The following is a 15463-nucleotide window of genomic DNA, read 5'->3' as shown; positions in this document are numbered from 1 at the left end:
GGTCAATTTAATAATAGTAATCACTCGTCCAATACACGTTCATTGTTGCATTAAAACAAAATTACCGCATACGTATGGCGCGCCAAATGCCATTTTGAGGCTTGGGAGCAGCAAAACTTGCAGATAAATTATTTATAACACAAATTAAAAACTTGAAACCTATTTATTAACATCTTTCTTAAAACTGCTTAATTTAAGTATACAATTTGAAACAAAGAAAACTAAGCATGCTTTGTTATTTATCTGAGGTCATGATAAATTAAGTTTGCTTTATGTTAAAAACATTATCTATTAGATATTACGAAAAAATTATTAAAATACCATTATAAAATTATATATAACGTATATAATGTGTTACAAATTAAATATAGGCCTAGTTATAAAGAGCTAGCATCTAACACAAATACCACTGAACATAATATATACTATTAACTAAAAAAAAACACCTAGTTTTAACATAACAAAAGGCAATTACCAAGTATAATTATTATACAGTAGTAACTCTGGATTAACTAACCAGTCATACAATTAGAATAATTCATATTATGTAGGCATATTACTGATAAAATTGCATTGATTTATTTTTAAATTTGTTTTGATTCTTAAAAAAACTGCATAGTTTAAAAATTTTCAATTATATTCTATAGTACATTTCTACAAATATTAACTACTGATTGGTAATAATTATTATATACCTTTTTTTTCTATTAGTTCATCATTGGCATAATCATTTATATTTATTTTAGTAATCGATACTAATGAGTAAACGAAACCAAAAATAAACAACAAAAGACACTATACTATAAAAAGTTTAAACAAAAACTTTAAGAACTTGTGTGAACTAAAAACACAACTTCAAAACAAAATCTGAAGTGTGTCACCATACATCTATGTGTACAGTGCTATATGTTGCTGCAAACTATATATAAAGAATAGTAATACAAATAATAAACAAAAATAAAATCATGCAAGGAAAGCTGGTAAGCTTTTTAAAAACAAAGGCAAGCATTTCATATAATATTCATTCAAACCAAAAATAGGCATTTAGGACTAGTAGTAGATTCTGTTAAAAAGTCAATATTTGCAATACAATATTAATAATATAATTTTCAAGATAACTTCTATTTTTTTATTTATGTGCTAAATTATTCTACAAACATATTATCGCATAATTGACTGTTTATTATATAGTTTTACAAACAAAGAAATCCTTTAATGGGGCTAGTAAGTGTTTGATAACAGGAACGCTCCAAGCTCGGCCTAAAAGTCGTTGACGTGCTACTCTGCCCATGTTACTTACATCCGTGTAGTGTTCGGGAAAACCAAACAGTCTGTCAAAAAGTACCACATAACAGTTAATGTGGTCAAGTTATAAGTTGTAAGCTTTGCTTTAAGAGTTGTATTATGGAATTTCAGATTATTAATTCAGAGATACAGTCAATAATAGTTAATTTCTTTAAACTTGTCTTGCTTATTATTTAAAAGATTTACATCAATATGTGAATTCAGACGGATGATTTGTCTATTTCAGTCAAACAATATTCAATAATAAAACTAGATTTAAACTCATCACCGTGCACATGACAAATTTGTACCTGTACCTACCTCTCCATTTCAGTACACCAAAGGCCATCTTCTTTTCCGTTCATTAGAACCGGTAACACCTTCTCTTTACTTTGTTTAATTGAGTTCGATTTTGTTGTAATTGTCCGGATTTTCTTAAACTTAAATATTATAAACAAGTGTTGGAGTTAGCTGGATTATTTAAGGAGTTAGCTGGAGTATTTAGAGAGTTAGCTGGAGTATTTAGGGAGTTAGAGAGTATTTAGGGAGTTAGCTGGAGTTTTTAGGGAGTTAGCTGGAGTATTTAGGGAGTTAGATGGAGTGTTTAGGGAGTTAGCTGGAGTATTTAGGGAGTTAGAGAGTATTTAGGGAGTTAGCTGGAGTATTTAGGGAGTTAGCTGGAGTGTTTAGGGAGTTAGAGAGTATTTAGACAGTTCTATTTCCAGATTAATTTAAGTAATGGAATATATACACTTAAAATTAGTCTTTATCATATTCACCACTAACACTTAAGATAATGCTTAAGTTAAGCTTACCCTCAAAGTCAACAAAACGCAAGAAAATTACTTATTAAGGAAAACATAGCATGAGAGAGGGTGAATGCAGCCTGAAATCAACTGAGGATATGAAAGTTACAGTTATGAAATTACAAATGCAGTCACGTACCTGCGCCTGTCTATTGCAGTTTGGTTCCAGACATTCTTGTAAGCTCAGTGAGTGGTCACCTGTAGCCACATTAGGCCTGAGCAGGTCACAATAAGAATAAGTTAAAAGTAAATAAAAATATTAAATAAATATTGTTTATGAGAAATTTACTAACTACTATTCTTTTTGTACAACGAAAATTAAAAGTGTGTTCAATTTTGTGCTTAATATTTGTGATCAATATTAATTTGTTTACAGTTCTAGTACACTAACCTTTCCATTCCTGGAAGGTTACCCCAGAAATATCTTGCTCGATGAGCAGGGCTCAGATCCTTCGCATCCACAATTACAGGATTACACTGTGGTCAAGTCACAAATAAAAAAAAAAATTCAATCATGTATGGAAAATTAGTAAATAAATATTTTGTTTTGTCTTTATATAGCAATGTATTCTTTTAAAGCTTGTTGAACTGTGAGAATTTCTCATTTAAGTTCATAGTTATTAGCCTACAATAAGTATACGAAATAAGAACTAGAAAAAACAACTGCAGCCTGCCAATGTAGGCCTACAATGTGCATGATATTGAGAATGTAAAGTATGTTAGTATATACCTCAAGAAACCGGGAAATGTCCATCTTATCAGAATGTTCCATGAAACAAACATTTTCAAGAAACCAAAAAAAAGGTCGTTTGTCGCCCTCTGCTGGTTTAGCGTAAGTCAGAATGCGTTGAAATTCAAAGAAAAGTCGACCAGTACCTTCTAAATAATAAGTAAGTACAATACAAATTACCTAAACAAATTTACAGGCACAAATACAAATAAATCTTTCATCTTTTCATATTTTCTTAATATTATTTCAACCAATATCAATATTGAATATTATGTGTATATTTATAATGAAATGTATAGTTACCAAACAGTCCCTTTCTGGCAGGGTTAACGATGGACAGGTCATTACATGGACTGCCTCCCATCACAAGATCAAATGGACCCCATTCTTTAACCTGTATACAAACAATTCAGAGAAATTAACAAGTTCAAGATAACAATAAAACAACCAGTTGGAAGAACACGCACCTGTTTTTTTGTTATGTTTTTCACGTCCCCAACGTGCACGATATCTTCCGCATGACGAACGGTGGAAACTTTGATAGCGTCTTCGTTCACTTCCGATGCAATGTAACATTTGATTTGGAATCCGAGCTCTTTCAATGCAAGTAGTCCTGTCAAAAATAAATTGAAAGTGCAATAATATTAACATTGGTTTGGAGAGGAATTGTTGCAACACCGGACACTTTTTTTTCTCAATATTTTCACACCAATCATTATCTTAAAAGGTGTTATATGGTCGACTAATTTTTATCAACAAAAATAAATGTTGATAGTAAATATGCCTAGCATACAAGTCCAGTAGCAACTTGCACAACATTTGGTGCTTCAACAATTCTTACCTGTAGCGATACCATCAAAAAGTGCAAGCACCCTGATTGGTTGACGATCCTTTATTAGAGGCGCCACATACGATTTGAATGGTTCAAAATCTTGCACACGGTCATTCTTAAACATCTCCATCAATCGTTTGGGCCAATTATCCCGTCGAGTAAGCAATCGGCTTTTAATGTTTTGACAACACATGTAGCAAATCCACTTGTCTTTCTTGATTGCCTTAGGGTAATAATATACATTTTTAGTAGGTTCAAATAAATTTTGTGCTACAGTACAAAACAATAAACTTTTAAAACCATCAAATTATTTTAAGCAGGGTTTTTCCCTTCCAAATTTATGAACCTGTTCTAGTTTTCTTTATCTACTTTGTCATACACTACTACCTCTTTCAATGGGTTACTGCTGTCTAGTAGCTTAACACAATCAAAGCAGAAAGACCTGTAACACGCATCGTCACTACATAACAGCAGCTCCTTACCAGCACTGCAAACACAGCAATATGACTACAAGATAAATAACATGTACAGGATACAGCATGACTTTCAAACAATGTCAGATTTGGTAGATCTTACAGAATGGTAATATTTTATGTTCTGAAAACTGTTAGCGAATGAAATCAAATAGTCTAATATATGCATACTGTTTAGGCCCAGCTATAAACTCCTCACCTGGTAACCATCATTATCAAAAAGATATGTTGTCTCTAAAAATTCAACCTGTAATTAAAATATTTTGAATAGTTTGAAAACATTGCACACATGCCTATCCATGAATGATTTAACATAAAGAATTATAGTTTGAAAACATTTGCATATTTGTAGTCATTGAATATAAATTACAATGCATACAAAAGTGATCATGTGACAACATAATAAATTGACTTTGAATTGAATTAAGAATTTGTCATAAACATATATACAGTAATAATAATAAATAATAATTGTCTCAATTCTAATATAACAAATTGGGCACCATAGCCATATAACCTGGCAACCTGAAGTCTGGTTATCATAATAGGGAGAAAATGAGTCTTTTCATGATAAAGAGTGCGTGCCGAGCATAGCAGTACAGTTATCAATTATTGCTTGATTCATTGATAACAAAATGTTGTTTATAACACATTACAATAGACGCGTGGCAAAACAATGCCTCTATAGGATCATAATAAAAAATTGCGATAAAAAAACAATATTTCATAGGCACAAAGCTGGAACGTAGGCTACATTGCAGTAATTTTTAGTTGTACTTTACCTATTGTTGTATGTTACTTTTTAGGAATATACTTACTGTACAACATTCACATAGTCCTCCAATGAACAGAGGATGGACATCATTCACATCACATGATCCACAAGCAATGCACATATCTATAAGATAATATATGACAGAAATAAAAAGTAGGCCTACTGTATTTATCAAGTTACCAATATTATTTGCAAAACTCCTTATTTTGTAACAACAGCAGGTATATTAATGGTCACATACAAATTAAACTATAATCTTACCTTCTAATGTTATTTTTCCACTCTTTACCTTCTCAATCATTTCATCTAAGAAAAGAAAGTAAAATGATAACTTTTATTTCTACTAAAATGTAAACACTAATTCTTATGTTCTACAGAAGTGTTTGCCTTCAACTGAAACAAGGTCATGGCTGCAGTCGCGTGCGCAAATTTGAGTTAGTGTTTACTGACCACCCGACCGATATAGTGAGCTATAGGGATTCTTTTTTTAAAATATGAAAGTATACTTTTCTTACCTCTACTAGTGATCTTAGATGGACTCTTTTTCGGGACAGTTGTAATAGATGGTGTGCTGAGATTCCATGAAAATTGTGGTAGCTGCTTTTCCTCTGAAAATGTATTAGAATTATTTAGTAGTAACATAGATATCAATATCAAATTGAAATCAAATAAAAACATACAATACTATACCTGGTTACAATAATAACAAACATATATTTGAATATAGTTCAAGAAAAAGACAATTAATAAACAACAAAGTTTCTGAAAACAACTGTACCTTGAGGTGGCACTATGGCATCAACTCCTTGAGGTTGAAAACCTCTATTTGCCCAATCAATTAACTCAGAATTTAGAGCCTCGTCTTCGTTGAAGCTTTCCTGCTTGGTAAGCGGTCGTTCAGTACATTTATAACAACATTCTTTCTTTGCTCGTGCAGCACAAACCTAGAAATGAGGTGGTTACATGGATACATGGTGGAAACAGAATTTCTAAATTCATACAGTCAACTAACAAACAATGATGATGTGTCATGTCATTTTGCATTGATTCATATCATGAAATTGTTATACAGTATTACTTACTCACTGCTACTAATATACACATTTACCCTTCTGATTACATGGTATATATTGGTCTTTATTACAATATTCATCATATACAATAAAGTCCACGAGTATTTACATAATTGATAGAGCATTATAAAAACATGAAAATAAGAAACCATACATAAAAATAAAATGATTAAATGTGGCATATGTCGTATTCAGTATTTTATCATTAATATTATAAACAAGCTAAACAAGATAAGTGTGGGTATTGTAGATTTATTTCTTCGTTATGTTACTACTGTACCTTTAATGCCTGGTACACTGCTTTCTGATAAAGTTTAAACTTCTTGGAATATGAGGGCTGGTAATGGCTATCAAACATACCAAAGGAAAACATTTCATCAACTTTTACCTTAAAACAATAAAAAATAAAAGAATGACTAATTTAGATTTAAAACATTTTTTTCCTGCCAGTGCAGGAAAAAGCTAACAAGAATGAATGCACCTGCCTGTAAAACAGCCAAATCAACATTGTACTGTTATGTTATGTTATGCACTGTTATGTTTCATTGTATAGCGTTACACACAAATACTGAAAAAATACACAAAAACAAACTAAACTAAATTGAAATGTCTAGTATACAAAATTTACATGTGAATACTTTCCGTCGCCAAACCACTTGACCCATCTTGAACCTGGTGAGGGGAGTATATCACTATTTGGGATGCGAAAGACAACCAAGGCTGGCCAATAAGGATAGCTTCTAATCTTTCCCCAGACCAAGTCTCCAATCATAAACTGATCCTGGAAATTGAATGAAAACACTATTGAAACATAACTGAATAGGCATACTACTGTATTTGAAAATCTTAATGTTCGTATTTTTAGGAATATATTTTGTAAATCAGCTCTTTCATTTGTCACCTGTATTAATACCGTTTTAATATGTATATACATGAAGGGCAGGGACTTTTCAACAACATGATTGTATTTGTTGATAAATATTATTAGCATATAAATAAATAAGATATATTATGAAAACTCAACAAAATCAGAACATAAATTTGTTATTGCGTATACACAGTCAAAGCTTTCTTGGTTAGCTTTGATTGTGTTTCTCTAGAGCCCCTTTCTCACAGATGTGCCTGCAATATACCGGTATTATGCTGGCGTCATGCCGGTATCGTTACCGGCATATACCCATTCTTATTGGACTATCGTGCCGGAAATATAACCGGAATATACCGGCTTTCTGTGAGAAAGAAGTCTGGCATATTCGGCCAATAAAAAGTCTCTGACAAAAAAATTATTGAGCGCGTCCTTTATTATTATTTTTGTCTAGCGATATATGGCGGCGAATTATAAGTCACAGATTATTATCTTCCTTTATATCATATTTATGCAATACAGGCTATGTACAGTATATTGTGCATATATTATACAGGTACAGCAATTAATTAGCCGTCATCAGCAATCTGTAAAACACCTTCGAAGGCTGTAGGCCTACAATTTACAAGGCAAGGCGACGAAGGGTCAGGCACCAACAAACAAAGAGCTATAATGGCCTATGTCTATAGATTATGCTACAAATTTCTTCTTGTCCTCTTATTTTAAGCAGCTCTCTTATCTCATTATCCCTCCAGTTCGACATTATTATTGTTAATTGAATTGAATCGGCGCCAAAGTGATACACTTGACCGCGCAAGGTGTCAAAGCTTTGACGGGGAATTAAATATAACCCCGGAATATAACGGCATTACGTTCTCACAGAATGCCCGTCTGGCATTGCGGGGAATATCCCTAGAATATTACTAGGTCTAAAGCAGGTCATGTCGATGCCGGCATGATGCCGGTATGATGCCAAGACGACCCGTTCTCACAGAAAACCATACCGGCATGGTAATGGTATATTCCCGCAATATTCCTGGCACACTGCTCTGTGAGAAAGGGGCTTAGTTGTATTCATCTGTACATATTTAATTGTTCATGTTTACCATTTTCTCAAAATCCTTGTCTTGATGAAATTCCTTCTGCATAGTTCTTTTAGGTGTATTCAACTCAACAGATTTCTAATTTAATTAAAAGAAAATATGGTGACTGACTGTTTGTTGACAGATAATGGTACACCACTAATGTACATGTATGTTTATTCACAATTACAATTTAGAAGTTCAGGGGTGGATTGCTATAAAACAGTCTTAACTGATGGTCTTACTCCCCGATTAAAGCCGGCTTTATCAGATAGACGGTCTTATTAAAGCCACTCCTGATAGACCATTGCTATAAAACAGTCTTGGATAAGACCGCGTAAAGTAACAAATTGAGGGCGTACTTTGCGCGTAGAATACCAAATAAGGTAATGTTCGTCATGCTTGTTCAATTCACAATCATAAACAGTACGTACATTTCTACGCGAGAAAATCCATTCTAGGCCTATATAAGAATAAAATCACCGTTATTATTTGATTTAACACTTAAAACTTGTTCAATTGGTTGTCTTTGACGATAAATAATACGTAAATGCAACAAAAAGAGAGGTTTAAGACTGTTTTAAGACTCCTTCGAGTAGGCTTTAATTTTAAAGACCGTTTGCAGGTTAGACCGCGGTATAGCAATGGTCTATAAATAAAGACTACTTGCTACGTCACAAATTATAGCCGGCTAAGCGCTAAGACCGTTTATAGACCGCTTATAGCAATCCGCCCCAGTTATTACAATTCTACAACAACCCAACACCCAATACACCAAAAAGAATTGAGTGCTTGTCAGTTTGGTGACTATTATTTAAATGCATCTACATGTACATACATACAACATACAACAGATTTATGAACAAGTAGTAGCTCAGTAATATACATCTGGGATCATTTGAAGTTGTGCTTCTTAGCCTCTTTTTTAAAACATATTTTTTCAGGAGTATGTGCCTGTATTTTAATAAGTTCCTTACCCCAGACTTCTTCTTGACAGAGCTTATTTCGTTAGAGCCAGAGTCTGGCTTAAAAGTTGCTTGGTACTTGTCAACTGTTTTTGGTTTTTGTCGTAAACTTTGCTCCCATCCATTGACACCACGACTTCCAAAATTCTAAAAAACAAACAAGATAATTTTTTTATTTTTTTTTTATTCAACTTTTATTTCAGACAATTGTCCATATGGTATAATACATTACAAAAAAAAAAGAAGTTGAAATCCTCAAATATTCATAAAATGATGGAACAAATCTGGGTTGTCCAAACAACCTCCGAAAAGCATCATTATAACAAACTTTAAGTCGGTTGATATCTTTTTAAAAATGATTAGACCATAAAAGAAAACAGTACATGTTAATACAATATGATCTGAACAAATAACATTTGATTGATTTGGAGCACTATGAAGATTTCCTACATAAAACATACCTCTAATACATAGAGATCTATATTGGCGTTTTATATCTGCTTCATCTCTTATTAGATTTGAGGTTAAAATATGGTCTAAGTACGTACAATGATCAACATACTCCAGCGCCTTATCACCCAATACTGTTTTAGGAGCCCCATAGATTCTACGAATAGTGGGACAAAACAGCATACAGTTTTTATAATTTCATGCTCAGATGCAAAACCCACACACGTGCCTGAGGCAGAGGGAGCTAACACAACCAAATCATCAGCATAGTATAAATGATTAAAACATACATTGTTAAGATAACATCCATATCTACGTTTACTAAGAGAGTAAATAATGTGTCATAAGCCGTACTGACATGGGTAGGCCTATAATTATAGAATATGATAACCTACATAGCTTTGAAACACAAGTTGGGCTTAAGGGGTCAGAGGTCATGGTGAGCAATGCACAAGATCATTATAGATTTTGATAACGACAGACTGCATTACCAATTCCTTTTTAACTTACATCTTCTGCATGGTTGGTTTTTTCGGCAATTGTCTGTGGCAAATTTTCATTTTGTAAAATGATATCTGGCGATACAGTTTCTGCTATACTGGATTCATTGCTATTTGTTTCACCAAATTCTGCCATTTCTTCAACACTCTTCTTCTCTCTTGACTTTTCACCAAAGTAACCCTCCACCTCTAAAGCTTCCGAGTTGCAGGACAATGCTTCCTTTAGAGCACGTTTTATTTTCTCTTTGTATCTGTCATTTTTGCTTTTTTTATGTCTTTGAGACCTCTTTTCAACCAATTCTGTATCTAGTTTCCTCTTGGTCTTTCCTTTTTTTGTGTTGTCAGAAAAAGATGCACTTATACACTCTCTTTGAGAACTGACATTGTCTAAATTCTCTTCAGTGTCTTTGTCAATGCTTTTGTCAAAATCAGAGTACTTTTTAGCTTCAATCAGGTTAGTCATCTGCTTCTTTTAATTATTATTGGAAAATAAGAAACATTGTTAGTTAATTGTTTAGTTTTATTAGGAATTCTCTTATTGTTTTTTTTAAGGAGAGTTTATTTAGGACCAGGCTTCCTGGACTGGAGTCAAATGAGATTTTTGGTTGAATTTAACCGTTTAATTTGTCTTTTTATAAGTAAGAAACTTATTTTTTAAAGTTTATTTTTCTATGAAATTAACTCTATTAAAACTGCAAAATTATCTATTCAAAGCCTTTTTAAAAAATTAGCCTTTATTTTTCATGTTTTTGGCAGACATCTTTAGTGAAAAAAACATTGGATAAAATAGCAAGACGTGATGTGGACAGATGGTATAGTGACATTTGACTACAGTAATAAACAAAAATAATTACCATAGTACTTCCGTTGTTTAGTAGTCTCTTTCTTCGTTTGGCTAAATATTTATACAAAGCTTTCTTTTTTTGAGTACTCCTCACCATAAAGTCACCAGAACTAACTGCAATATATTTATTCATACTTTAATTTAGATTATAATTGTTGCTTTTATCATTATCTAAACAATTCTGTGTACTTATGTTTTCAATTTACCTTCATTTAAATTTTGTTTATTCTAAATTTCTTCCTAATGAAATGTGATACTATTACTATAAATATCAAATTGAATTAATAAAACAAACATACCAGATGTTTTATAAATAGGAATGGTCCTCCTTCTACTTGCATTCCTAACAGCAGACTTTCTTCGATAGTCACCTTCTTGTAAGTTTTCAAATGCTTGAGAAATTGGAGAGAAAATCTTTTTCTGTGTTTGTTTGCTGGTAAATAGGATTCTATCAGGTTGGATATGATGATCTATTACAGAATTACTTTCTGCCTTTTGGTGAGCATTTTTCTTCTTTTTATTTCGCAGCTTCATTTTCCTCTTTATGTCTTCCTTTTTTCTAAGCAAAAAATATATGAAGGAATTTGTTGAAAAGAAACAAAAGTTTTAAAACTACATTAATACAGGGCGGTAGAGGTCTCAACCTGACCACAGGAAGGTGAAGGCCTTTGACAATCCAATGGCTTGAACAGAGATTGTTCCCTTTTTTTTTTAAAACCGCACTACTTTATTTCTTGTGGCTACATTACTGTAATAATAAAATAATTACCGCGACTTGTCATGTGGTCAAGGATCAGATGCAGCTTCGATTCCTGAGGGAAAAAATGAGTCTCTGTTTTATATATGTATTTATTTTTGCCTCCCCATATGGAAATATTTAAGAGCGAATGATTATAATTATCAGGTTTTGTTTTTTCTATACTTATTAAACCGGTACACTGTAAACAAAAGTAACTTGAAGACTTTTCAAAAATAGTGTTATTGCTTTTTGTTTTTACTAACTCTAACCATCGTCTTGACTCTGAGGACAAAGGTTTATGCCTTACTCGCCATTTGCATGTTGTAATGTTTGTGTAAGGACCAGTCACAATGTGACTTAAACGGAATCTATTCTACTTAGGCCTATGTTACCACATCATACAGTAGACATACATAGCAAGGTACTACGTTCCAAGTTCTAGTTATCTCGTATGTGTGGGGTGCTGGTCAACCCGTACCCAAACCAACCCGTACCCATGCCAACTCGTACCCAACTTGGCTAACCCGTACCCAAATAATTGGTCAACTCGTACCCACTTTGGCTAACCCGTACCCAAACCAACCCGTACCCATGCCAACTCGTACCTAAATATTTGGCTTACTCGTACCCAAGTATTTGGCTTACTCGTACCCATTTTTTGGCTTACCCGTACCCATTTTTGGCTTACTCGTACCCATTATTTGGCCTACTCGTACCCAATTTGAATAATTACTTGTAATGATTTGATCGGCGCAAAACTAGTGGTATGCTTTTGCCGTATGAATATTTTTATATTTAAATTGTTTTTTTTATTTTACAGGTCTCGGTGAAATGTGTGCTAATAAAAATGACCATTGATTTGATTGTAGACTTCGTTTAATTAGGCATATATTTGTTAACATTTATTTAAATCTAGTATTATAGTTTTATAAACGTATGTTTATGTGTCTTTTTTATTTACGTAATACTAAGAGAACATTAATTAATAAAAAAATATTTTAACTGTTGTATAGTTAGTATTACAATTCAATTAAGCCCAGGTAAAGTACCAACAACGTATAATTTTATACTTATCAATTTTTATTCTTTTATTTTATTCTAATTATCTTCCCTGATTACATTCGATCAAGTAATTATTATTTCTATTGTATTTGGTATATTTAAAATTGGTTGAATTAACAACACCCTGTTTTAAGCAAAAAGCCTGCCGGGCTATGGGGTCGAATTACTCGTAGATTTCGTGTTACGTGTTTTTGCTGACCGGGATTAACCTTTTATTATAAAAAACACGCATTTATAGGGCCGGCGTCAAGAGACGACTTAGTAATGACGTATGATCATTTTCCATATATTTTATTTATTAATAATTCAGTGAAATGATCATATAACACGTACTGTCGTACTGTAGCCTAAGGCAATTAAACATTTTGGCAGATTTTCTTCTATAACAGCTACGTGTTTTTGCTGAATGGGGATTCCTCTTTATTATTAAAAAAAAAAACGCATTTGTACGGGTCCATTTGTAGTGTGTCCAAAAATAGGCAACGCAATGTGGCGTATGATCGTTTTCTATTTATTTTTTTTCTTAAATAATTCAGTAAAATTATCTGTTTGTTTACGGTAATTAAACATTTTTGGTAGGTGTTTCCTCAATAACTTACAGCTACGTGTTTTTGCTGACGAGGGATTCCCTTTTTTAAAAAAAAATACGCATTCTATAATGTGTCAAATAAGACAAATGAAATGAACTACGATCGTTTTTCCATGGCAACGGATATCGTCTTATTTACTAAAATAATATAAACGTTCTGAAGGCCTACCTACACGTGTCTGAGTACTTACGTATCTGTCAGCGATAAGATGATTTTTTTAAGTTTTAGTAGTATTTATTTCGGTTTTTAGTCATAATAATACAGTAATAATCATTATAAAATGAAAACGTAATAACAGCAAATGTCGTCGTTTGTAATATTAAATGTTAAATTATTGGAGGTTAGTACCTGTAGTTACCTTTTATTATTACTCTCACATCCGTCATTGTATACTATAGATAAACGGCAATAATCTAATCTACTACTAAATGCTCATAGCAGCAATGAGGCTGGTATCCACTTAAATAGTTTCGTGATTTTAAAATACGAGTGACTATTTAAAAATGTATTAAATATTTTCGAAATGTTAATACAGTTTAATATTTTCCAAAACTTGCAAAACAAAACAACAAAAACCATTCGTTTTAAAACGATTTTCAAAAAGCACATTACTTCATTATCTGTAAAATAAAATGAAAATACAAATTATGTAAAAGATATTCATGTTTACTTTTAATAATTCAAGTTTTCATCATCACAGACTAGTGGGTATTTCAATTTCCATGTACTACTATTCGTAGAAAATAATAGATTAATAACTCATAAATGAAAAAAAAATAGAATGCAGCACAGCCGACCACTGAGACATCTTCCACAGAGCCATATAAAACAGCGCCCTCAAGTATTAACTTTACCAAATACGACGTACCAAAATACGATGAAAGCTGTGCTTTTTTCGTACGAGTCTGTACATATTATTATACATTTTAGGTCAATAGTTTTTGCCATTATAATATCGAACATATGATTGGTATCTAAAAATTTAATAAAACTGGGTTTAAATGTAATATAAATATACTTTAAATAGCATTAAACTTGGGTACGGGCCAGCCAATGATGGGTACGGGTCAGCCAAAATGTTGGGTACGAGTAAGCCAAAATTTGGGTACGAGTTGGTGGGTACGAGTTGGCATGGGTACGGGTTGACCTGTATTCGTATGTGTGCAAAGTCAGGCCTGTCTTTTTATCCCAGCCCACCAGTCAACACCACCAGCACACACAGTGGCAATCCGTTGGAAACACACGTGTCATGTGGTGGTTATAATATCTAGCTTTATAGATAATGGATGCTTAGATATACATATTATAAACCAGTCAAAACATTCTATTGCTATGATTTTCCATCTTGCTACCCACATAATGACTTTCCTTAATTAAGATCTTAATCTTTTTAATTTTTTCTTACCACAATCGATTTCTACAAAACAATTTAGCCGAGCAAATGTACCGTGCATAGCATGCAGCACGCAACAACAACCTGTAAAACATGTACTGTATGCCTACATTGCCTACTATGATGATGTCATGTACCACCGCAAAAGCCACCTGAAATAATTTGTACCTGACCTGTGGTGTTCGATTGGTAGGCCTACAATTTTTTTATCCATCACAAAAACAACAAATATCAGATTATATTAATTTATATCGTTATTAACACAAAAATGGATATCATCAAAATTGTGATACTTACATAAACGTTGACTTGAATCCAGATCAATTAGTGTTCATTTTGGTATATTTGCTTTGTGTTTATCGCGAATTATTATAAAGCGTCGACAATTTCGTTGTTTATTTTTGTAAATTGTAGTGTCCCCTGAAAAGGGGACACCCATATTAAGGGCACACCCATATTAAGGGGACACCCATATTAAGGGGACACCCATATTAAGGGGACACCCATATTAAGGGCACACCCATATTAAGGGCACACCCATATTAAGGGCACACCCATATTAAGGGCACACCCATATTAAGGGTGTGCCCTTATTAAGGGCACACCCATATTAAGGGGACACCCATATTAAGGGCACACCCATATTAAGGGCACACCCATATTAAGGGCACACCCATATTAAGGGCACACCCATATTAAGGGCACACCCATATTAAGGGCACACCCATATTAAGGGCACACCCATATTAAGGGCACAATTTGTTAAGTCCCAAAAGTGTCCCCTTAATACATGGGAATCTTTAACTTGAGCAAACTCAGAGTTTAAGAAGACAACCTTGTGATCTAGCAAACTTTACCAGTTTTTTTCCAAACTTTAAGTTTGCTCTGTTATTTTATTTTGTATTTTTAGTTGACTAGATAGTTCTGATAACCTGTTCTCTACCAGTTCGAGCCGAATGTAGTCAACTGGTACACTAGCAAATTTTGGAAAACTGTCTGA

At 33.0% G+C, this 15463-nt stretch overlaps 1 protein-coding gene across 2 annotated transcripts; it reads right to left on the bottom strand.

Moving 5' to 3' along the window:
• Positions 1 to 112: 112 nt before the first annotated feature.
• LOC140052140 (DNA (cytosine-5)-methyltransferase 3C-like) lies at positions 113 to 14518 on the bottom strand. 2 transcript variants are annotated; one of them, XM_072097578.1, is made up of 23 exons: positions 14476 to 14518; positions 11449 to 11491; positions 10979 to 11238; positions 10690 to 10793; positions 9846 to 10304; positions 8898 to 9032; positions 7945 to 8019; positions 6602 to 6754; positions 6254 to 6361; positions 5679 to 5844; positions 5416 to 5508; positions 5162 to 5206; positions 4944 to 5023; positions 4325 to 4372; positions 4040 to 4159; positions 3662 to 3875; positions 3288 to 3433; positions 3124 to 3214; positions 2821 to 2966; positions 2482 to 2567; positions 2230 to 2305; positions 1606 to 1724; positions 113 to 1331 (listed from the first exon to the last, which is right to left on the bottom strand). In XM_072097578.1, exons 3-23 carry the CDS (start codon positions 11211 to 11213, stop codon positions 1184 to 1186), a joined length of 2847 nt encoding a protein of 948 aa, XP_071953679.1. In that variant the 5' UTR covers positions 11214 to 11238; positions 11449 to 11491; positions 14476 to 14518; the 3' UTR covers positions 113 to 1183. The 2 variants fall into 2 exon arrangements, with proteins under 2 accessions (XP_071953679.1, XP_071953669.1); XM_072097568.1 differs by having other exon boundaries at positions 116 to 1331; positions 2821 to 2969.
• Between the last annotated feature and the right edge of the window lie 945 nt (positions 14519 to 15463).

The sequence above is a fragment of the Antedon mediterranea genome, chromosome 1, assembly GCF_964355755.1.
Source record: "Antedon mediterranea chromosome 1, ecAntMedi1.1, whole genome shotgun sequence".
NCBI classification, from domain to species: Eukaryota; Metazoa; Echinodermata; class Crinoidea; order Comatulida; family Antedonidae; genus Antedon; species Antedon mediterranea.
This window is presented reverse-complemented; position numbering and strand designations above follow the sequence as displayed.

Coding starts and splice junctions, on each gene's coding strand:
- LOC140052140 (XM_072097568.1), bottom strand. CDS start 11,213: ATGAAGCTGCGAAATAAAAAGAAGAAAAATGCTCACCAAAAGGCAGAA. Junction 3,215..3,287: donor AAAACATAACAAAAAAACAG/GTGCGTGTTCTT, acceptor GTTTGTATACAG/GTTAAAGAATGGGGTCCATT. Junction 2,568..2,820: donor ACATTTCCCGGTTTCTTGAG/GTATATACTAAC, acceptor ACTTGACCACAG/TGTAATCCTGTAATTGTGGA.